The sequence below is a fragment of the Panthera onca genome, chromosome C2 (genome assembly GCF_046562875.1).
Source record: "Panthera onca isolate mPanOnc1 chromosome C2, mPanOnc1 haplotype 2, whole genome shotgun sequence".
NCBI classification, from domain to species: Eukaryota; Metazoa; Chordata; class Mammalia; order Carnivora; family Felidae; genus Panthera; species Panthera onca.
Genome location: NC_138347.1, coordinates 119,859,432 through 119,884,762, shown reverse-complemented (window position 1 = coordinate 119,884,762; position 25,331 = coordinate 119,859,432). Strand labels below are relative to the sequence as shown.

The 25,331-nt window shown below is 37.2% G+C and overlaps 1 protein-coding gene across 1 annotated transcript; it reads left to right on the top strand.

The window, feature by feature from the left end:
• The first annotated feature begins 410 nt into the window (after positions 1-410).
• Positions 411-24,696, top strand: DIPK2A (divergent protein kinase domain 2A). Its single transcript, XM_060638880.2, has 3 exons — positions 411-1,588; positions 16,304-16,607; positions 21,860-24,696. Exons 1-3 carry the CDS (start codon positions 932-934, stop codon positions 22,189-22,191), a joined length of 1,293 nt encoding a protein of 430 aa, XP_060494863.1. The 5' UTR covers positions 411-931; the 3' UTR covers positions 22,192-24,696.
• Positions 24,697-25,331: the final 635 nt, after the last annotated feature.

Below are 25,331 nucleotides of genomic sequence, written 5' to 3'. Positions count from 1 at the left end.
GGCGAGGAGCACGTTGCCCCGCCCCCTCTGCCTCCGCCCGGCGTGAGCAGTCCGGTGAGTGAGGGGGTAGCAATTCTGCAATTCGTTTTTTCTTTTGGCCCCTCTTACAGGACCGTTTCCATGATGGCAAAAGAGAGGCCCCAGTAAAACTCAACAATCACAAGAGGTTAACCGTTAACTAAAAGTCATTTTACCACCAGATCTCACCAGCTATCCCTCCTCCAAAAGCTCGAGCTCCGCCCCCAAGGAGCCGGCCCCCAAAGCCACCCCCGCGGGCTCGCGCTTACGCTTTCCGGGCGGCGCGCGACGCGCTCGCTCCGCCCCACCAGCCCCGCCCCCTGGCCCCCTCTCCCTCTCTGGAGAGCCGGCGCGTACGAATCGGGGCGTGAGGCGTCAGGGACGCGCGGGCACCTCATCCTTCCCACCTTCCTACACTGTTGCTACTTTTCGCTGTGAGACATTCCAGCTTCTCTTCCCCTTCCGTGAGTCCCTCCTTCCCTCTCCTCAGAGACCCCGCTCGCCCCACAGGCGGCCGCCGCCGCAGCTCTCGCGCCCCCGAGCGAACAGTGCGCGTGCGCGCGCGCGGACGCGCGGCCGTCGGGTCCCCGCGCTCCCTCCCCCTCCCGCTCCTCTATAACTTGGTTGGCGTGAAGGAGGCGCCGCCGGAGTCGGAGGGCGGGGAGCTCGGAGGAGGGAGCTCGAGAGTTGTGGAGTCTAGTGACTGGAAGAAGTCGCAGCCTGCTTTGGTCGGCTCCTTCCCGCTCCCCGTCTTTCTCTCTTACACACCTACTCCGCCTCCTGCCCCAGCCCGCGACCTCGCTCCTTCTCTCGCCCGGGGGCCCCAGCCGGTCGCTCTTCGGGTTTCGGCGCGGCGGGGGCGCCCACGGGGTGCCCTCGCCCTCCGGGTGCGTGTGGACGGGCGGCGGGCGGGATGTGGCGCCTGGTGCCCCCGAAGCTGGGCCGCCTGTCCCGCTCGCTGAAGCTGGCGGCGCTGGGCAGCCTGTTGGTGCTGATGGTGCTGCACTCGCCGTCGCTGCTCGCCTCCTGGCAGCGCAACGAGCTGGCCGACCGGCGCTTCCTGCAGCTCAATAAGTGCCCGGCGTGCTTCGGCACGAGCTGGTGCCGCCGCTTCCTCAACGGACAGGTGGTGTTCGAGGCGTGGGGCCGCTTGCGCCTGCTGGACTTCCTCAACGTGAAGAACGTCTACTTCGCGCAGTACGGCGAGCCCCGCGAGGGCGGCCGCCGCCGAGTGGTGCTCAAGCGCCTCGGCTCGCAGCGCGAGCTGGCGCAGCTCGACCAGAGCATCTGCAAACGGGCCACCGGCCGACCCCGCTGCGACCTGCTCCAGGCCATGCCCCGCACCGAGTTCGCGCGCCTCAACGGCGACGTGCGGCTGCTCACGCCGGAGGCGGTGGAGGGCTGGTCCGACCTGGTGCACTGCCCCTCGCAGCGCCTGCTCGATCGCCTGGTGCGCCGCTACGCGGAGACCAAGGACTCGGGCAGCTTCCTGCTGCGCAACCTCAAGGACTCGGAGCGTATGCAACTGCTGCTGACCCTGGCGTTCAACCCCGAGCCGCTGGTGCTACAGGTAGGCGCGGAGCCCGGGAGGGGGGCGTCCTGCCGGGAAGGGCCGCGCGGGCGAACTGGAGTCGGAGAAGTGGCTACACCCGCGCTCGTTGCCCAGTTTGGACCCGGCCCGGCTGGGCCAGCCTGCGGGCGTGGGAAGGGGGCGGCCCTGGGGGACCCTTGGGCACTGTGTCGGATTGCGGAGGGCGACCTGGCTGGTGGAGAGTCTGCTCTTGGCATCTAGACTCGAGCGCATCTTGGATTTGACTGCGGATCCTTTAAACACCAGAGGGAGCGCGTCTTGTACGTTCCCAAAATGTCTCTCTTGTGAGTTTCTTTGGGCTCTTCTCCCAGCCTTTCTGCTTTTATCAGCCGCGGTTTGCGCTTCCACGGCGCAGTCTGTTCATGAGCCCTTGGATCTTTCTTAGTTCTTCTCAAGTGTTTCTGTACCGCGTTTGCTCTCCCCTTCAGTACTCTTTGTGGCTGGTCTAACTTCGCCCCCAAAGTCTTTGTTTTATTCTTTAACTCATTTATGTGGCAGCTAATTTGAGGAAAAGCTGGGGAATGGAGACTGCGGTCAGGGATGAGGTTAATCCATAAATCGTGCTTTGAGTGGGATTAGGAAGGGGAGAAAGTAAGGCATCTTTGGACTTGGACTGGGAGGGTTTGAGGCCAAGACCGACATTTTCATCCTGATTCTGTGACCTGCCGTATTCATGTAGTAATTTGACTGCAGGAAGAAGATGACATGTTAGGCCAGGGTGAGAAACAGGGGAAGGAGATTCTCACCTCTGGTCTAGTTGAGTTATTGGCTCTCACGCGACTTTATTTTGAAAACAAACGTACATTTTAGGGGCGAGTAGGTTGGCATCTTCTTACTGGTGACCGCAAAAAGAGAAAACAAAACCCGAAAAACTGTTGACCATTGGAGTAGTTCCTGAGTTTCTACACATTCCCACCCAGCTTCAGTGCGGTGTCCTTGGATAGTGGTGACTAATGTGGGATTGTGATCCCTCCTGTAATTGCAGGAAAGTTACCTTGCTCCTTTTCCATGCCTGTTTTGCTGTTTATCAAATACAGGGTGGGGAGGATAACTTAAAATTAATCACAAGTAACTTTGTTATGCTTCATTCTCTTTCTGTTCTGCTGAGAATGTCACTAGTGGGGGGTGTGGTTGTACAGGATTCTTGGTTTTCTTTTGTTTTTTTTAATCTGAAGAGCGTGAATAGGAATATATGGTATTCATTTATATTTCTTTTCTCAAGTTCTCCATCACCCAACTTAGCTAAGAGAAACCAGCTTCGTTTAATTAGTTCAGCCAAGTAATTTTAACACGAAGTAAATACTTTGCCTCAAGACTTTAGTGTGAGTGTTCGTAAATTTTAAGCTGTCATAGGATGTATGTAACGAGTCACATAGAAAGTACAGATTGTATATTAAACACTGCTCTCTTTAACGATGAATGGTATATAAAATTTAGAGGGTAAACTTCCCTGCAAGAAATTATTTTACCAAATAATTTCAATAAAAGCAGTCAGCCTGTGAAGCTTAAGTCCTCATTTATATACATTTGATTTGAAACTTTTTTTTCATTTATCTTTTTTCTTTGAGAAATAGATGTTTATATTAGGAAGGAGATGTTTATATTAGGAATGTTGGTCCTTGTAGAAAGCTTCAGCAGTGTATTTGCAGATAGTCTGTCAAGATTTAGTAAGGAGCTATCTTAGTACACATTTTCTCACTTGTAATAGAGGGTGCCTGTTGAAAGATTTTTATCAGGTAATTATGAGTATTGATGTATTAGAATCAACAAATTCTAGGACTAATGTTTTAATAACATTATCCACTGCTTTATAAAAATATCTTGGCATTCATTTTGCTCTATGCTAAGTCTGCTTTATATGAGAAGCTTTTATATTTTTTGAATTTTGAAGTTGTCTTGACATTTTCAGTTTACTTTATAGTTGAGATAGCCAAGTGTGCTTGTATCTTGTTTTCTGATTAACTCTTCCCTCAAACTTAACTCTTTCTCTGTTTTCATCTTTAGCGATAAACAACTTTAAAAAAATCAGTTGTGTTCTTGTAATTTAAACTTAGTGACACAATTGCTCTGATCTGGTGGGTGGGTGAGAGATAGGTTATGGGATAAGAGTTTGTTTTTAGTATGTGAGGACATGTACTTATCAACATTGTTAATTTTGACTTTTGTATTTGCATTTTAAGTTCAGGCAACCTAGCTCTCTAACTATTGAGTGATATGAGAAATATAAATTTGAGGTCTTTAATACCAGTCATTCATATTGGTTTTTTTTTTTTTTTAACACAATGACAAGCAAGTTGAATAAGATTTATATTTAAATAAGAAATTTTCCTAGAGCTGCTACTTTCTTTATAGAACCCTTTCCTCTTTTGGAAAAAAATAGTGAGTTAAGAAGTATGAACAATGTAATTGAGGTTTGATAATGGTATAAAACCACTACAGTGAAAGGAATCTTAAAATTCTGTGATTAGGTACAAAGATTGTTACATACTAAGTCAAGTCAATGATGTTTAATTACTTTCTGTTAACTAGACAAACAAGTACAATTTTAGTATTTATATAGTTTCTATAAAACTTAACAGCCATTTATGATAGTATGTGGTATTAATAATGATAGAAAATTTGGCTGTATAGATGTACTTTTTGGTTCATGTATTTTAAAAAATATTTTTAAAGATCCAAGCATGTATTTTACAGCATAAAGAGGAGCTTACATTTTTTTTTTTTTTTCCAGGAGAGGGAGCTACTTATTGAATTTTTGGACAGTTGGTCACAAATTAGATTTTTCTTATATTGTCCAAAAACTACTTTGGAGAAAAACAAGTATTTTGAACTGACTTCATCAAACTGCTCTTAACAAAAGTTCCAGTGTGGTAAACATGCTTCCAAAATAAATATTTGAACCAAAACATGTATGTAAATTTAGCCCATTAAAAATTGCCTCTTCTGATGTTAAGAAACAACAAATTGAATTTTCTATTATGCCTTGAAAGAAGACATGAAAGGTATTAAAAGTCTGTAAGACTTATTACACTCATACCTTATGTATGTAAGGCTATATAGATTTGTAACACAGCCTTCCCAGTATGAAATAGTATGAAAGTACAACTCCCTTCTTATTGTTGGATAGCTTTACTAGCCTTTACAGCAGCTTATCTAGTTCAAAGGAAAGTTGTTCAGCCATAGGATTATCATCTTCTAAAAAAATTTTATGAACGTCAAGTAACAAAATGCTAGGACCTTTATCTTCTACTCTGATACTTTTTCTTTTCACAGAAAAGAATGGAGAGAGGAAAAATGGAGAGTGGAAAAAAAATGGAGAGAGGGAATTATTTATTCTATATTTTTTTATTAATTTTTTTTAATGTTTATTTATTTTTGAGAGAGAAAGAGACAGAGCATGAGCAGGGGAGGGGCAGAGAGAGAGGGAGACACAGAATTGGAAGCAGGCTCCAGGCTCTAGGGTCTGAGCTGTCAGCACAGAGCCCGACGTGGGGCTGGAACCCACGAGCCTTCGAGCTGTGAGATCATGACCTGAGCCGAAGTCGGCCACCCAGGCGCCCCAGTTTATTCTATATTGTTAATAGCATTCTTGGAATATTGGAAAATCAAGATGTTAAAGTGTTTGGCAAGATGGCAAGATGTTTTCTGTTATTTTCTTGGTAAATTTTCTAACAATATTTGTAGTTCCCTATTCTTGAGTTTATAGAAGCTGTGTGTTTGTTAAAGAAAAATGCTGTCTGGATTTCCTGAAGCCCAAACTGTATATCTGACTTGACCTAGAGATAGTGATGATAGTCTTACTTACAGAAATAAAGAAAGCTCATGTTTGTATAGTATGAAGGAAATGGAAATTTGTTTCACTACATTTGTAGAACTTTTTCCTAAATTTCCTGCATCATGGGTTTAATAGGAGTTCCTTAATTTTTACAGTATGTAACTGTCACTTACAGTGTGGGTTTTTAACTTTTATTTCAATTCTTGTACATGACATAATACATGCGAAACACATTATATAGTGCCACATGCCTAGTAAGCACTCAATAAATATTAGACATTAAATAAGGTAAAAGTAACTGTATCTAGTGTATTTGACCAGTTGGTTTGAAGTTTGGTTGGAATATGGATCACTTTAAAGGTAGTTATTAGACTATAAGCTGTTAGTTATTTATATTAATTTAGTCCATTCCTATATTACAGGATGAATTTTTACAGAAAACTTGGAGTGAATGTTATTTTGTCCTTAACAAATCCTTCTTAAAGGAAAAATATTTTTAATATGTACTACCTAATATACAGTTTTTGAAGTAAACAAAAGATTATGGTCATTTAACCAACTGTCTTACTTTGGACAAATTGATAAACTTTATGGGACTCGCTTACCTACAAAATGAGGCTATTGGAGTAGGTCCTTTTCCCTTTTAGCCTCAATAACTGTGAGACTCACACTCTTGATTTGAAAAATTACTCTTTTTCTACTTCTTTTCTAAGCTTGACTTTAACTGGTAATTTTAAACTTCTAAAAGAGGATTGGGGGTTTTGGTGCTCGGTCCCTTCCTGGTAAGAGGGTATGAGAAGACCAGGTTGGACAACCCTGTTTCAAGCTTGTCTTCCTCCCCAATTTTTACACAGCCACAATTAGTTTCAAACAAAATGAACAAAAACAAAGATTGCCTTTAAAGGGAAAAAATACGGAGCTAAATGTAGCCTAGTGTCTTGTGGGGCAGTAGCAAAGTTTTGAAAGGATGTTCCAGACTGTCTCGGGAGTTTCTTTGCCAAGTAATAGCTTAGGGAGCCACCTACTTCTCTCCCACCAGATACAATTGTGGTAACTGCATTCCCAGATTTAGTGTTCAGAGATGTTTCTGACTAGGTAGTTCTAAATAGAGCACTTTTTTATCTAATTCATAACCTTAAATCTAGAGGTTTTATTGTTTTTCTGCTTTTTTTTTCTCAGAGGTTGCATCAACACTTGATGAAAAAAACTGAAATAATAAAATAATTCTGTCTACCTCTCATCCAAAAAGAGACTTTTATTTTGGAAAGCCCATAGAAACAGGCAGTCACTCTTAGGAAAGCACCACTTCCAGATCAGTGGAGCAAAATTATTTTGCTCCACTGGCCTATTTTCTGAATTTATTCATATCTTCTCACCATTATTAATTCTGAGGTCCTTTCTGTTCTTTTGTCTGATCTTCCAACTATTTCCCTTCATATTTCCACCACATGGATCAGCACATACTCCTCACACGTTAGGGAATAGATAAGCTTACTTTTTGGGTCTGCTTTCTAGGCATGGGTAGTCAGTTTCTCAGCAGATCATCAGACTGGTTTTTATTTTGTTTTTCTGGTTTATGGTCTCTGGCCTACTTCCTGTGTTGCAGTCATTACTGCTAACTTCACAGAATGCTGACATTTTTTCTTTCTTAACTTTCCATTCATTATGTATAAAACTACTACTACCTTAGAATATAAGCCCTGCATTTTCCCTGCACTTATAATGAACGTTAGTAAATGATTGTAAATTACTACTGTAAGATGTGGATGGTTACACATCCCAGTCATAGACCCTGAAAGGTTTGAAATTATGTAATCAAATCTCTTATCCAATTTGTATGTTCTTACTAAAATTGATTCTTGATAGGGAGTTATCTATGAAATGCCTGGAAGCTCTTTGGACTTGTAGAACTGGATTTTATTTGTTCATTTGGTAAATAGTCAGTTATAAGATATCTGGATTCAAAGGATCTGTCTAGGCAGCAGGTAACTTACTATGTAGGAGGTACATATATAAATGAATGTTATAATCACTATAGCATTATAAGCCCTACCAAAAAAAGAAAAAACAAACAAAAAAGGTGCCTGCACTCTGTCAAATGACTCGTTTAGGGAGGGACATCTTAACGTATCTTTATAGGAGTGAATACCAGGAAAAATTTCACAGAGGAATTGAGTTCTAAAGGATAAATGGGATTTAGCCTGTGGATGGGGTCAGGGGGGATGAGAGGAGTGGTAGGGGCAGTATTGTGATAGCATTCTCTACTACCTCAAAGCTATTGAATGGTCACTTAAAGTTTTAGAGCGTCGGTTTTTTAATCAAAAAAATAGGAATTATAACAGTTATCTAGCAAGATTGTTTTAAAGATTAAAGGCGATGCGACTATTCAGTAAAATACACAAAATGTCTTTAATTGTAAAGTTTTTTACAATATGTTACTACTTTGCAAATCAACTCATTTCATTTTTAGATAGGTGTAGTACTTGAAAAGTTCTTTAGTACGTTATGTTGATATCTTAGAAATACACATTTTACTCTTCCTTTGACAAACCTTCAAAATGTTACCTTATTTGCATATATACACATCTTAAATACCTCTGTAGCAGCTTTAGGCTATAGGTTTTTTTTGAGTAGTAATTAAAAGGAGGGTTAGGGATTTGTCCCCGATGAAACAGAAAGACTGTTGTAAGAAATAGGGTTTAGATAAAGACACAGTAATATAAAGCAAAAGTTCACTTGTTCTCTGTAAGTTATTACAGGTTAATAATTCTAAATAGTACAGAAACTAAATGATAATTTTAGAAATAAAGGTTAGGTCTGGTCTAATTTCTTAGACTCTGAGAATCTTAAAAGATCCATCTATCATCATGGGGGCGCCTGGGTGGCTCAGTCAGTTAAGCGTCTGACTTTGGCTCAGGTCATGATCTTGGGGTTCGTGAGTTAGAGCCCTGTGTAGGGCTTCTGTGCTGACAGCTCAGAGCCTGCAGCCTGCTTTGTATTGTGTCTCCCTCTCTCCCTGCTCCTCCCCAGCTTGTGCTCTCTCTCAAAAATAAACATTAAAACAGATTTAAAAAAAAAAAGATCTATTATCTGAGGTAGGTATGTTGCCTCAGGGTCTCCATATTTTGCCTTTCTCATGCACACTTGGAGTTTTAACTATGAGGTGAAAAGATCTGGCAGGAATTCTGTGGCATTGCTCAGTAGTTCCAGGAACTGATCTATATACACTTAGGGTACAGTGAAGATAGCAGGCCAGGTCACAGTTTGTGCAGCCTTTGTGTTCTGGGGCACTAGGTGTAGACAGCAAACAAAAAACAAGGTAATTTCAGATTTTACATACTACAAAAATAAAGCAGACTCTTGTGATGGAGAATTGGATTGGGGATAGAATATTCTAAATTGGGTGGTCAGGAAAAATGACAGGTTAGCTGAGGTGTGAATAATGGGAGAAAAAGCCAGTGGTGCAAAGATCTGAGGGCAGTGTTTTTGAACAAGAGATATTGCAAATCCAGAGGAGTAAAGAGCATGGGAGTAGGAAAGCATGGTAGAATAGAAGATCATAGAGGGAGACAAGGATCTTATCCTATACAGCCTTGTAACCTTGCTAAATGAGTTTAGGATTTTATTTCAGAGCAATGTGAAACAATAGAAGTGTTTTGAGTAGGGCTTGGTTTGTGGAGAATGGGTTGTATGGGGTAAGAGAAATCTGAAAAGCTTTTGCACAAGTTTGGGGGAGAGCATGGTGGTTTGGATTAAGATGGTTGCGATGAAGGTTATAAAAATGACAGAACCGATATATTTTGGAGAAGTAGCTCAAATGACTTGCTGATATGTAAGGTGTGATGGAACAGAAAAATAAAGTCTATCTCCTGGGATTTTGGTCTGAGCAACTAACTAGAGAGTAATTCTTTATGATGATGAGGAACCCCAGGCTTTGGGGTAGGGGAACCAAGAGTTTTGTTTTCTTTATTGAGTTTAAGGCAACAACAGAAACACAAATCTAAAACCAGGCATTAGGTCTAACAGATACTTTGCAACCAGAGGATATTTGAGGCTTTTTTGGAAGGGTGATGTTAATTCTGCTTACATTTTTAAGGAACCAGGGAAGTAAGTTACTACTTACTGTTCTACTTGGCAGACTGTTTAAAGAAATCAAGTCTTGACTGAAGAAAGCAAGGTAGCATTCTTAGGTTAGTGGGTCCAAAAGAAGCTTATTATATTCTTTTTCTTTCTTGGAAATTTTGTCTTATTAGAAGTCAGTGTTTGAGTATGGTGTTTATAGATACGTATTTAAACTTAGAAATGTGAATCACACTTTCTGATTGTGACAGTAGTTAAGAAAACATCAGTCGAAACTAGTAAATTTACGCATATTTAAAATATGTGGCCAAGTGGGTTTGGTTTTTTTTTTTGTTTTGTTTTGGTAAGGAGAGTGCATTTATTCATCTTAGACTATTAATTTCTATTAAACTTATATAAATTTTTTGTTGATGCATTTTGACATTAGTTCCCAATTTTGGAAATAGCTGTTGACATGATATTCAGTGAAATAACATAACTTTGGTATTTTAAAGGCATTGCTTAATATTGTTGGAATTCGAGGTGGGTAGAAGATGGCATTCAGAAAATTATTTAGGGCTGCTTGGGTGGTTCAGTCAGTAAAGCATCCGACTGTTGATTTCGACTCAGGTAGTTAATGATCTCATGGTTCATGGGTTTGATCCCTGCATTAGACTCTGTGCTGAGATCGTGGAGCCTGCTTAGGGTCCTCTCTCTCCCTCTCACTCTGCCCCTCTCCCCGCCACATGCTCTCTTTCTCTCTCTCTCAAAATTAGTAAATAAAAACTTAAGGAAAAGTTACTTAATGAAGTAAATAGAACATATTCTTAACTTGAAAATCTTGAGATTATTAGGATTCTATACTATTTACAATGAAGTTTGGCCACTATTTGGCAGTATAAAATTAAGAAACTAAAGTCTCAGAGAAGTTTTAGCAAAAATTAGGTAACCATTAAATTATCCCAGTAATTTTACTATGTTCCCCCTCCAGACAGTTCACAAAACTGTGAACACATTAGTCTGTCACCAGTACAGTTGACTAATCTCTGTGAACAGCTGTTATAACATGCATTACTACAGTGGGATTTTGTTCAGATTTGGGCTTTTAAAAATAATTCGAAACAATTTGAATCTATTCTTTTGGTAACATTCATTTTCTATAAGCATTCCCAAGTTTAAATTTGTGTGTGTGCCGAAATGCCAGTCCTGTAGAAAACCTATAGATTTTAGATTGTATGTTTTGATAATAGATTTTTTTTCAAGTCAGTTTCTTTGTACTAGGGATTCTCTTCTTTACAAAGTGAATCTTGTAATACGTCTCCTCTTTAGGTAAACTTCAAAGTTACATTCCTTTTAATGGAATGTTGTGAGTTAGTAAATGTCATTAAAATAATTTATTTCCTGTATTAAAGGAAGTATAGTCTTTTAAATTTAGTACGCAAACCCTACTTTTGGTCATGTAAGGAGAAAGAAAAAGATAATAGATCACAAGTGCTAGAGTTAACTTTATTTTAATTTGTTTTATTTGTATGTTGTATGTGTTTTTAAAATAACTGTTCTGACAGTATAAAATGACCTTAGTAATCTGGTAGGACAGTGGTTGTTAAAGGGTATTGTGCTAATTGTAAAAACTTGTGTTTTTTTGTTTAATTGTAAAAACTTTTTGTTGTTGTTAAGAATAACATGTCACAGGATATTTAATTCCAGTATGTACAATGTTTCTGAATGTTAAGCCTTTTTTTGTTTGTTGTTGTTGTTGTTGTTGTTGTTGTTTTCCAAAGCATATAGACCATGTTGAGGAGTTTGTGTTTTATTGTGTAAGTCCCAACATAATTTGATCCCTTCCTTCCTCTCCAGACTATTACCTGAAGCCATTTCCTCCTCATTTATTTTTCTGAAGGTGATTTGGCCTTTTTTTCAGTTCTGAGAAGATGGTTTCTGTCTGTACTGTGTGCCTCGAACTTTCTGACTGCCCCCTCCCCAGTCTATCTAATACTATTTTCATTCTTAGATTTCAGCATAAGTAGCACTTCCTTAGAGAGGCTGCCCTTTCTTTACCACACAGTCTGAAATAGGTCTCTACTCTTTCTCAGCTACTCTTACTTTGTAATTTGTAACAAATTGTGTAGTTTATAATTTATGTGTATTTAACAACCATCCTCCCAACTCTGGCTGAAAAAGCTTCCTGCGAATAGGGACTATGTTTTATTTACAACTGTTTACTTAGCATTTCATGATGGTGTTAGGCTAGATCTAGAATTTTTTAATACAAAATTTATATTCTCTTCATTCCACACTGAATCTCCTAACTCTCTTTTACTCCAGCTGCTTGAGTAGTCAGTGGAATGTGAGTTAACCTATAGTCCCTTACCTGCAATTCCAGTTTAAAAACTTGACAAAGGTTTTGTCAAATTAAAAACATATATATGAAAGCTCATGAGATAATTTATGTAATTTATCCCACTTAGAATGTATAATCTTACGTTATTTTCTCAGCATAATATGTCCCAGACTCTGCATAATAGGTGTATGTAATATATGCACTGTTACCTTTCCAAAATTTAGAAACTTCTGAAACAGGAGGATATTGGATTGAGGGGTTGTATCAGCCTTTTATCTCTGTGACTTTGGGCAAATCATTTAAACTGTGCTAATACGATTAAACTAGATTTACAACTCACATACATTCCAACTCTAGAATTCTTAGATTTCACATCTTCTTTATAAATCATATAAACTATCATGATGGTTGATTTTGATCAATAAATAGATGATGGATTACTTCAGCACTTAGAATTTATTCTGTGGTACTTAACTATTGTAAATGAAAAGTGAATTACAGTGTTGAGTTTATGTGTATATATGTTACCAAGTTTTAATTTTTTTTGTATTTTTGGTGTTTTTTTAGATGCCCTACACATTTTTCATTACTTAAAGTTTGGTGACTAATTAGTATATTTCATTGTAAATTAGAAACTACTAGAGGACAGTAACAATGCTTTTCTAGGTTGGTAGTTCTTGACTATATTTGGAAGATGTTCATTATTCCTAGATGCCTTTCAGTAAGTGATATGAAAATAAGGGTAACTCTTGATGAATATCTGGACTTCTTATTTAGCAGATTTATTTAGGAAGTATAAAATAAATAGGAAAAATGAAATGTTTTGGTAAGCATTTCTTTATAAAGTAATATTAAATCTGCAAAGTATATTTTATACTATTTTTCTTTTGGTCCTTGGATTGCCTTGATGAATATATGTGGTGGTACAAATATTATTCCAGTTTTACAGAGGAATAGGCTAAAGCTCTAAGAAGTTTTGGCTTTGCCACAGTCACTGTTAGTGAGATGCAGAGTGAAGGTGGACCTTAAAGCTACTCTTATGATTTCAGTTCCATTATTCTACTTGTATATTATATTGTCTTTTAAGTATACAAATTTTATAAAATGTTATATACCATAAAGAGCATAAGATATCTACATTTTCTGATCTTTAATATCAAATATGTACATATAATGTCACCAGTGGTTTTGTTTACTTATTTTTGTAACTTTGGCTTTAGGCTACTGTCGATGCATGTAATATTGTTATTAGTAGTATTTGGGTTTTATCAGGTATCCAAGAGGTAACTTGCAGTTTTCTGTTACCAGAGAGAGAGAGAGAGAGAGAGAGAGAGAGATTTATCTTAGGTTTTATACTCAAAATACTTTGTATTTTATAAATTAACAGTGAAGGCATTTAATATTTATTTAAATCTTATCAGTCATGTGTATCTTAATACTTGAATATCCATTTTTAATTTCTACATTGCTAATAATACTCCTAGAAGTTTTCTTGGGTTCTCACCAACTTAATTTAAAAAAAATACAGTAATGGAAATACATAGTTTTATAACTATTTTGTAACTTTGTACATTTTTGAACTAATATTTAGTTTTAAAGACTTTACATGTTACACTTTGATGTAGGTTAAGACCTGATAAAAAACCATAAACAATTAATTGGAGTGCCTCCTGTCCAGTTAGAATTTAAATCATTCCAAGTTTAAAGACTCCTTCCTTCAAATGAAAAGTATTTGTACATATTTTTTCAATTGTAAATAACTTATTAAAATACACACATTTTATGTCAGGTTACTTTAAACTATGTGTCTGTTGTTCTAGGCAATTTGAAAATCTGATTTTAAGGTTTGTTTTAAAATAAAACCTGTGGACCTCAGCAATAAATTTCTTATTCTAGCTGCTGTGTGTGTGTGTGTGTGTGTGTGTGTGTGTGTGTGTGTTTGTTTGTTTGTTTGTTTTTGCCCTGTGGGAGTTTGGGAATCAGAGAGTAAGAACTTGTGTTTCTCATTGCTTGATACATTTAACAAGTCCAAGTCCACTCTGTAACATCTTAAAATTTTGTCTCTCAAACTCTGACCATGGAAATTTGATGCTAAGCCAGAATTGTTTTAAATAAAAATTATATTTCGGCTTCCTTTGAGCATTTTCTTTGTACATAGTGTGTTCAATAGAATTCTTTTCTCATTAATGAAATCTGACTATTTTGATTATACAATGAAAAAATGTCATCTGAACTAGTAGCGTGAATTCATTTATTAAAGTTCTTCCAAAAGATTAGATAGCAAGCTATGTGAAAGAATTGTAGTGCACTTCTTAAAATGAGGCATAACAGGATTTTAGTTAACATTGTCAAAAATCATTGTATGAATATAAAATTGCTCACTGTGACATTTGTTCATATATTTTATCCTCTTCTATGAGGGCCTTGGGTAATGAAGTGTATATTTAACTGTCGTTTGCCAGTTGGAAAGTCTCCAAAAACAAGGAGGCATTTGTACATGTGCAGATGTTGGCAGGGTTCCCTTTTCTCCTGTTGTCAAAGACCATTTTATTTTCACAAAGATATGTTTGTATCTGTTTTACAGTATGGCATGTGAATAATATACCAATAGTGTATGAGGGAATTTTTTTGTTTTACTTTTTGCAGGACAAAAGTATATAATCTCCCATTTACCAATTTTTAGTGCTTTCCTTTTTTTTGTTAATGTCAGGTACTTTGTACATGGATACTTCTGGGAAACAGTTAAATCTTTTGTAATCATTTGTGTAAATTTTCAAGGTCATGGAGGTATTTTGAAATTGAGAAGAAAAAGTTGAAAATAACACATGGTTAGCAAACCGGATTTAGCAGTTCACTTTGGACATGAGTAGTCTGTCACTTTTCCCAGTATCCATAAGAAATAAAAAATTCTCAGATACAAGAGGAGAAGGGTGCTTCCCTCTAATTGCTAAAGAATCAGAGTAGATGTTGGATCTGAATTAAAATTGAATCAATTCATTTACTATATGTAAAGATTCATACTATCATATCTTTAATTTACATAATTAGTGTTTTATCACAAAACTGCAGATACTAAAACTTAAAAGAAAGTTACATACACAAAGAACAAGTACAGTTACTGTTCATTAATAGTTACAGTTGAAAGAAATCACAAATGAAAATAGGTAATTATGGATGAAGTTTAGTTCTAAGAACCTTTTGCTTTTAAGTTGACAAACATTTTAATGTTAAGGATATTATTGAATTTTTTCACTTTTATGAAAGTTCAGAGTTAAGTTAATATTATTTTTATAAGGGGTCCAAGAAGAAAGGCCTCATCTCCAGCTCTTTAAATGTACATAGATTGTTCAATTTTTAGCAATAGAAGTAAGCTGTATTTATATTCTGCAGTGTTTTCCTTTGTTTCCCCTGCAGTGTTTGTGTAAATACCATCTTACAATTTTTCCCCCAATTCAAGGAAAGATGCTAGGCTGAAGGAATGGCACATAACATAACTTCCTCTAGTCATGTTATCTTCCAAGGAGTTGTTTAAAACATTACTTCCCATCCTTTTGCACTACAATGCTCATTTTTGTAGTTGGGCATTTTAGCACTGGAAAGTATTTTAGATAAAGCCTGACATTTGAGTTGAAAGTGACTTGTTCATCAATATGGAAGACTTTTGTTTTAGCCAGTTAATTTTCCCAGTGATTACAAAACCTAGAAAACCTTGCGAAGATTAAGATAATAAATAATTTTGAAGTTGAGCTAAATGTGAACAGAAAATACAGTGGGAGTAGGAAGGGAAACAACTGACTTGGGACCAAAGGTACCTGGAGTGCAGGTTGCATCAATAGGATATCAGACTGCTTTTTACCACTCTTGGGGTATAGGTAAAGAGACACTTATGTGAATCCCTTACTAAATTCTACCCCTGCCCGCTTGTGGACTAGGTATAGCCTCTATTAAATGCTCCCTTAGGACCTACACTACTTCTTAATAACTGACATTTATTATACTCAAAATTACTTGCTTGCTATCTGTCTTCTCCTCTCAAATTTTTATTTTAGAGATTCTGTTTAGTTCATTCACTCTTCTTGCCAGTACAGCACAGTGTGTGCTGCCTGGTAAATACTTGCTGGCTAATAGGCCTGTAGTGCTGTTCATTCAAAAGAAAGGATGGTTGATTGTACTTAAACAAGTTAGAAAGATAAAGGAAAATGTAAATACTTCTAGATTTGGTAATAAGGAAGGTGGCTTAGGTTTTGTTCATCAGTTTGGTTCTGAAATTTTGATAAGCAAGTCTTACTCTGTTTTAGCTTTATAATGTAAAGTTACCTATTTAAAAAGATTTTAGGTCCATAGTAATGTTATGAATTAGAAAAGAAATCAACTTTATTTCTCTTCAACTCCTGAATATAATAAGAAATATCAAGTGCATGCCTAGTAACAGTCTCTGCTAAGAGGATCGGGGGAGGTGGGGTACACCTAGGATATCTTCATCAGGATCTTTTGTAATATGAAGATAATTCTTTTGTAGAGTTTTCCATCTGATGAAGGTTGGCCATTTGCAAAATATCTTGGAGCTTGTGGAAGAATGGTGGCTGTAAATTACGTTGGAGAAGAACTGTGGAGTTACTTTAATGCACCATGGGAGAAACGAGTTGACCTCGCTTGGCAATTGATGGAAATAGCTGAGCAGCTTACAAACAATGACTTTGAATTTGCACTCTACCTCCTGGACGTCAGCTTTGACAATTTTGCAGTTGGTCCTAGAGATGGGAAGGTAATCATTGTGGATGCTGAAAATGTTTTGGTTGCCGACAAAAGGTTAATTAGACAAAGTAAGTATATAAATTTTAGATTTGCTTTTTGTACAGATTTTTTCTATGATAAAATAAAGTTTACATTTATATGAAACAAACCTTTAGTTTCCTTCTTAGATGGCAGCCTTGCCTCTTTGTTTTATTTGACCAGTGTCAGTAAACACATACTGGTTTATTGTACTTTTAGTCAGAGTTTCTCCATATTTAGTAAAATATCCTTTGAGTTCAAATGTCCAGGTATACTCTGTGTGTGTGTGTGTGTGTGTGTGTGTGTGTGTGTGTGTGTGTGTGTGTTTCATGTAGTCTGCTACAGTTTGTGGTTTAGGAGTGTAATGCAGAATTAAGTTTTTATATAGTGACAGACTACCAGAGTAAACATGGAGGTCTTATTTTCCTGTGGGATCTCTTACAGTGATGTTCTGTGTTCCATTGTTCTGTGGGGTTCCAACGGTGATTTTTTTGTTTATTTGTTTAACCGTTAGATGATTTCTAGCACTGCAGATCCCTAACTTCGGTTTGACATTATTACATCTTACCCAAAACTTTCCTCTCCATTTATTTGTGAGCTTTTCATAGGATAGGTGGGCAGACTGTCTGAAGTGTTTTGAAGATTAAATGCCACAGGAATTTTAAAGTGTCAGAGACAAAGCCTGTAACTCTGTAATTAATCTACTTAGTAAAAGAAATTGAAAGATTGTTGCTCTATGGTGAATGTCTTATATTTTTAATCCCCTCTTCTCCTGTCTTATGAGGATTTTTTGATGAACTCAGACCAAAAATGTATGGCATCTGGGAAATGCAGAAAATTAACAAAAATTTATTAGTTTGACACTTAGGTTTTGCACGATCATCTCTTGATCCTGTTAAATACTTGGTTTTTCCCAGTACCTTGTTCTGATTGTATACTCACCAAACTGTTTTCTGATTATTTCTTGACTTGCTATGTAGATCCTCCCACAGGGAGTAAACCGCCTGCTAGAGTGCTTTATTCCCCACTTAACTTCTTCCTGCATTTGGGAGTGTCGCATCGGATTCCATCATGCTTTTCTTTTTTAAATGTATAGTTCAGGGGTGCCTGGGTGGCTCAGTCCGTTAAGCGTCTGACTTTGGCTCAGGTCACGATCTCTGGTTTGAGTTCAAGCCCAGCGCCAGGCTCTGTGCTGACAGCTCAGAGCCTGGAGCCTGCTTCAGATTCTGTGTCTTCTTCCCTCTGCCCCTCCCTGGCTCACACTCCATCTCTCTCTCAAAAATAAACATTAAATTGAAAAATAAAGTGTACGGTTCTGTGGATTTTAGTATGTTCACAAAGTTGTGCAACTTACCTCAGCTTTTAAAATTTTCATTGCAGTGTTTGTAAAAATAATTTCTTGTAATTTTTTTATCCAGACATTCTTGGAATACATGTCACAGTTTTATACCAACTAATTCCTAAGCTTGGATAAATACAACTACACAAGTGTGTTCATACAGTGACCATTGGTCCAGTGCTACTTTAGCTCTGGCCACTTTTGAAATGTCTCATTGAAGGGCTGTTTAATTTTTTTTTTTAACGTTTATTGTTGAGAGAGAGAGAGAGCACGAGCAGGGGAGGGTCAGAGAGAGAGAGACACAGAATCCGAAGCAGGCTCCAGGCTCTGAGCTGTCAGCACAGAGCCCAACGCAGGGGTTGAACTCACGAACCCTCAGATCATGACCTGAACTGAAATTGGATGCTTAACTGACTGAGCCACCCAGGAAAGCTGTTTAAATATCTACTTTACAAAATGTCATATTTATTTATTTACCTTCTTTTCTGACCTCTTTCTGGGAAATCATCTTTATTTTTTCTTTCACAAGGACACTGAGGTTTTGCTGTGGCAACTCCCGCAGTGTCCTTTCATTTATTATCTAAACTAGTAAAAACCATACACGTTAATTTCTCTATTTCAGAGTAGATCCTTCTCTGAGAACTCGTTGCGTTATTTATCTTCAGCTTCCCACTCCTTCCTTAAAATCCAATTTCTCTTCCCTCCCCATAAACAAATATGTCTAAGACTTTTCCAAGGCCCTTCGTTTTTCAACTGTTTTTAAATACATTGTTTACTCTTCCTGTTTCTACTCCCTCAGCCTCCATTCATGCCTCCACCCATTAGAACCTGACTTAAAATCCTGTATTACCATTAGCAACCACCTAATTGCCAAATTCGTGAAGTGACTGATAAGTAACAACTTCCTGCAATTCTTCCGTCCTTTGGTTTCCTTCTACTCACATAGTTTCTTTCTTAAAACATAAAGCTGATCTTATCACTCCCTCCCTCAATATTTTTAATGACTTCCCATTGTTCTTTAGGTAAAATTCAAACTCCTACTTAAATATCAACACCAAAAAAACAATCCTATTAAAAAATAAGCAGAAGACCTGAATAGACATTTTTCCAGAGAAGACATACAGATGGCCAACAGACATCTGAAAAGATGCTCAACATCACTGATCATAAGGGAATTGCAAATCAGAACTACAATGAGATATCACCTCACACCAGTCAGAATACCTAGTAACAAAAAGAGAAGAAGTAACAAGTGTTGGTGAGGATGTGGAGAAAAGGAAACCATCACGGACTATTGGTGGAAATGTAAATTAGTGCAACCATTGTGGAAGACAATATGGAGGTTCCTTAGAAAGTTAAAAATAGAAGCACCATATGGTCCAGTAATTTCACTACTGGGTATTTTCCAAAGAAAACAAAAACATCAATTTGAAAAGATGTATGCACCCCTATGTTTATGGTAGCATTATTTACAATAGCCGAGATATGGAAGCAACTTAAGGTGAATGGATAAAGAGGAAGTGTTGTGTGTGTGTGTGTGTGTGTGTGTATAAGGGAATATTAACCATAAAAAAGGACGAGATCTTATCATTTGCAAGATGGACTTAGAAGGCATTATGCTAAATGAAATAATTCAGGAAGAAAGAGACAAATACCATGATTTCACATGTGGAATGTAAAAAACAAAAAAACCAGACTCTTAAATACAGGGAACAAACTGATGGTTGTCAGAGGGGATATGGGAAGAATTGATAAAGAGGATTAAGAAATACAAACTTCCAGTTATAAGTCATAAGGATGAAAAGTATAGCATAAGGAATATAGTCAATAATATTGTAATAATATGGTGACAGTTGGTGACCACATATCATAGTGAGCTTTGAATAATATATAGAAGAGTCAATATGTTTTGTACCTGAAACTAATAAAACAATGTATATTAATTATACTTCAATTTACAAAATAATGTAAGCGCTTAAAGTGAACCAATGTTTTATTTAAATTTTGTAACGTATTTGTAAACGTTTCAAGTGAAAGATTGAGTTATGTTCTCTGTGTACAAAAGAAACGTTAAAGAGACCTAAAGAAAAAAATAAAATCAAACTTCTTACCAGGGCCCAATCTGCATCACTTTTAATATCCCTCTGTCTACTGCCTTTGATGCTTCAGCTACAGTGGCCTTTTGGTTTCTTGAATGAACCTTTTACTTCTGGGCTTTCCCGTAATGCAGTGACCTCTGCCTAAAATGCCTCACCTCACCTCTTTCCTATAAATAGGTAGCTACTTGTCCTTTGAAGCTTAGCTTAAATGTTATACTTGACCACCGTATCTAATGGTAGGGAGGGTTGTTTCTTTCTTAAACCTTTCTACTGTTAAAAATGTTTGTTTCCTTCATAGCATTTTCCACTGTTTATGATAATGTTTATTTAATGACCATTTCACATACTTGATTGTAAGCCAGTGAAGGCAGGAACCATCTATTATTTTGTTTGCCAGTATATACCCTTGCCTGCCATAGAGTAGGCACTCAAATAATGATTTGCTGAATGAATTTTTTTCACTAATTTCTCCTCTACCAACCCCTTAAGTCCCAAAGGTTCTGCCCTTTGTTTCTTTCTTTGCTTTCAACACACTTTCCAATATAATTCAGTTCTTCTCTTGGCTCCATCAAGCATTCTTATGTTGATGCATTCTAAATATGTGTACTGTACCTCTGACTTCAAAGTACTAAGTTTCAGGGCACCTAGGTGGCTCAGTCGGTTGAGTCATGGTTTGTGAGGTCGGGCCCTGAGTCGGCCTCTGTGCTGACAGCTCAGAGCCTGGAACCTGCTTCAGATTCTGTGTCTCCCTCTCTTCTGCCCCTCCCCGGCTCGCGTGCGCTCTCTCTCTCTCTCTCTCTCTCTCTCAAAAATAAATAAACATTAAAAGTTAAAGTACTAAGTTTCAAGTCAATTTCTAATTGCACATATGATATGCCTACCTGAATACCTTGTAGGTACTTTATATTTATTCTCTCCATATGAAATGTTAACCCTGTTATGTAAATACTGTTGACCTTGTCATCCATTTAGAACCTTCAACTTAAACTTACCTGTTAATTTTTGTCTCTTATGTTTCTACAATGTGGCTTTTTTATCTGGACTATTAGTTGCTCTCATCATCTTAATCCCTCCCGTCTTCATTCTAGAGTCACCTTTTCTTTTTCTTTTAAGTGTATTTATTTTGAGAGAGAGAGAGAGAGAGAATCTGAAACAGTCTCCATACTGTCAGCGCAGAGCCTGATGCCAGGCCCAAACTCACGAATTGTGAGATCATGACCTAAGCAGAAATCAAGAGTCCGATGCTGAACCCACTGAGCCACTCATGAGCCCGCAGAGTTACCTTCCTGTAAAAGAAATCATGTTCATGACCACCCAAGTTTCAACCTATTTCTCTAGGCTCTTCTATACTTTCTCTCCAGGAGCTGTCTCACACTCTAGCCTCAGTGAACTACTTATCTCCTAAATCAGCTGGAACAATCCCTTAAGTCCTTGCCTTTGCACATACTATACTGAGCCTACACTACTGTTTTCCCTCATTTCTTTTCAGACTTAGCCTTTTGTTTTAAGACCTAAATCAGATATTCTCCCTGCAGCCTTCTGTAGCCCCAGGCAGGAGTACTGCTTCCTGTGTACTGTTGTAGCATTGTGTCCTACTTCTCTGTATGGTACTTCCTCTGTATGGTGGAAAGTTTCTATCCAGACTAAACTCTTTAAGTAGTAGGGGCCTTATCTGATCTTTCGGCCTGACGTTGGCTAACTCCTGATAAATGTTTCTATATAAGTTAATATATTTAAATGTTTAAAATTATAATACAACTGGAGCAAGAAATACTACTGTGGTAATTAGTGAAGTGTATTTTGGGAAGCAATGAAAACATTTTTAAAATGTATTTTTCTCTTTCTGCTTTTCCCCCTTTCACAGATAAACCTGAAAATTGGGATGTATGGTATGAAAGCAAATTTGATGACTGTGATAAGGAGGCTTGCTTATCATTTTCGAAAGAAATTCTTTGTGCTCGTGCAACTGTGGACCACAATTATTATGCTGTTTGTCAGAACCTCTTATCCAGACATGCCACCTGGCGTGGCACTTCTGGAGGACTCCTTCATGATCCACCAAGTGAAATTGCCAAAGATGGCCGACTAGAGGCCTTGCTGGATGAGTGTGCCAACCCAAAGAAACGCTATGGCAGATTCCAAGCTGCAAAAGAGCTGCGTGAATATCTAGCACAATTAAGTAACAATGTGAGGTAGTCTATGCTGAACTTTCCTTTTTCCATTTAAATAGCACTGGCTGAAACTAAACCACCAAAAACTATATGGCAAAACGAAATTTGGAAGTAATACATTCAGAAGATGATAAAGTTGCACTGATAGATCTTATGTTAACATCAAAATAAGACATTACTTCAAAAATTACATGACGCTTCTGCAAATAAGTTTGTTCTTACACTTTGGAGACTTGAGCTATCATTGACTGCTTCGCTCCCCTGAATGCCTGAGTGGATTAATGAATATCGTGAAGCTATTGGAAATGAGTCTGATAGTTACTTTGGCTTGTGTATCAAAGGGTACTTGGTATTTGACTTAGTTTGCATTACTATCATGATTTTGTGAATCTCTTGCATTTACTTTGAATGTCAAGTTAGATTGGCCTGTTTTATAGGCCACTTTTTCCTTCTGATGTGTAGGTGTTCCCCACCCCCATTTTTATGTTTTTTATTAAATTTTACACATTCAGGTTACTCTAGTTGTTTATTTAAATTTGAACTAGTTTTTGTTCAGTGCTATGCGGTACACATTTACTGTTAGGGCAAGATTCCCAAGTTTACTGTTTTTTCAGAGCTGAATATTTTATTGTGTAAATACTTTTCTCTCCACATTCTGTGGTTTCACCATTGCATGAAATCATTTAAGATTATTTAACAGTTACATCCCTCTATGCCTATAAGTGTACACTAAACATGAAGTTTGGCATATGTTGCAAAATGTCATCTTGTCCTTTAAAAGGCTTTAAGAAGAGTATGCTAGCAATCTTCACCTTAACATTAATTTTGATTGAGGGAAAAAAACAACACAGTATTTTTTAAATGCTAACTAGTCCAAGATAGTAATGCATATGCCAAAGAAATGTTAGATCTAGTATCATGGTTAGATTTTAAAATTGGTCACCTACTACTACTTCTTATCACACTTTCAATAATAGAACTCTGTCACTGTTACATTCAGATCTCCCTGGTTATTCTTTTATGTTCAAAAGTTAAGCTACTGCTTCCAAGCATATGTGACTTAAAGATATCCTACCTTATATTCATTGGTAGTTTCGCAGACATTAACATGGTAGTCATCATCTTAGTTTAATTGGGCGTTATAACATTATTTACTGATGGACTAGTAATTTTTATTGAAAAGCATAGTTTAGCCAGTCTGCCCAACTTGGTCTCCATTACCCCATTGTTAATCAAATTTAAGTATGTGGATAAAAAATTAATGTGTGAAATTTGTGGGCTATTCTAAAAAGTTACAATATGTAAATTGACTATCACTGACCTAGGTGATCCTTTTTTTGTTTATTTGTTTAGAATTATTGCTTTAGCTTACAGCAAAGTTTGGTGTAGTGTGCAGTAGTATTTAGTTCTAGACTGACCTTATTCTAAATCAGAAAGTGATTAAAATGTGCACAACCAAAGCCAAGTTTTTCTTTTCTTTTTCATTCATTCGGCAACTATTTATTGACCATCAACTCTGTGCCAGGCACATTACTAGCTGCTACACACTGTCTGAACATGACATATGGTTAAGTAACTTTACAATGATTATCAAATACTTTAATGTAGATATTTAAGTTGAAATAGCATTGAGATAAGATGGTGCATTCATGTTATTTTACTGTTGTGATAGAAATTCTGCTTGTACCATCTATAACTGGGTTGCTACAAAAAAGCATGATGAAATCAATAATGTTAATCCCAGTATAAAAACTGGGAGAAGGGTAAGGTCTCTCCATTATAAAATAGATTGCATTATGTCAATTTTTATACATCCATATATTACAGGTATCAACTGGCCCTCAAAGAAACATTTAAGTGCTAGAAATTTTACTAAGCTGACTTTTTACAACTTCAGGAAACTTTTGAGGGGAGTAGGTAAAATGATTTGTCAAACATTCTCCACTTACTCAGAACTTAAATAAAGTACACATTTTCAAAAAAGCACCTTTTATATTTGATAAGTGTTCATTACAAACTTTAGAATGCCAGTCACAGAGGGTTGTCTTCATGTGGCTTAGCAAACATTCATGTTACTTTGGAAAAGTGATTGTGATTGCAGAACAGGAAGTGAGAAAACACTGCCAGCAGTGATTGCTACTGGAGGTAGTTGTTACAACTACCATTTCCCCCATGAGATTATGTGGAAAGATTGAGAAGATAGTAAAAGAATTAGGAATTTTAAATTACAGGGAAAAATATGTATGTGAAAAGCAATAAATATTTTGTTCACTTTGCTATCAAGATGTTCACTATCAGATATTTATTATACAGCAGCAATTTATATTTTTAATCATTGCCCATTAATAGACACAGTAAAATATTTTTGAATCAGACATTTGGGGTTTGTATGTGCATTAAAATTGTCTTTTGTACTGTAAGTTACTGTTTAATTTGAATATTTTATCAGAACTGTCTCCCTGTGCCTTTATAATAATAAAGTTGTTTCTACAACTTTTAATGATCTTAATAAAGAATACTTTAAGAATCACACTTTTCATACTATCTCTTAACTTCAAATATCCAAAATTTTTTTAATGGAAAGTGAGGTTGTGTAATAAATCAGTTTTTTCCTCTTGCATGATATCATTTTCAGAAACTATCTGGTTGGATATGAGCTGAACTTAAGTTTGTGTGCTTTCTCCTGGTTTTCTTTTGTAAACTTTTTTAATAATAGGTAACTTTTACTCTTGAAATGGGAGTTTTAAAACTTCATTATGGATTTTTTCAACTGTATACAACAGAATAATATAATGAACAATAGTTGACTATAGTTTTATACTAACTTCAAAAGTTAGCAACCTATGGCCAAACTTATTTTATCTATATCCCAGCCTACTTGCCCCCAGGTTATTTTGAGCAAATCTGAGAGATGTTATTTGATTTGACATAACACATTTCTCTTCCAACAAAATCATGGTACCATTTCACATCTAAAAATTAACAGTAATACCTATCAGTTCTCACCAAAGCAGGAAAGCTCTCAAATACCACCATCGTTTCTCAAAAGTAATTTGATAATCTCTGTATGGATAAGAGATTATGGATTATAACTACAGTGGACCAGAACAATTTAAATATGTAAATTATGCATTCCAAATGTTAATAGCAAACAAAGATAAACCA

Coding starts and splice junctions, on each gene's coding strand:
- DIPK2A (XM_060638880.2), top strand. CDS start 932: ATGTGGCGCCTGGTGCCCCCGAAGCTGGGCCGCCTGTCCCGCTCGCTG. Junction 1,589..16,303: donor CCGAGCCGCTGGTGCTACAG/GTAGGCGCGGAG, acceptor ATTCTTTTGTAG/AGTTTTCCATCTGATGAAGG. Junction 16,608..21,859: donor CAAAAGGTTAATTAGACAAA/GTAAGTATATAA, acceptor CCCCTTTCACAG/ATAAACCTGAAAATTGGGAT.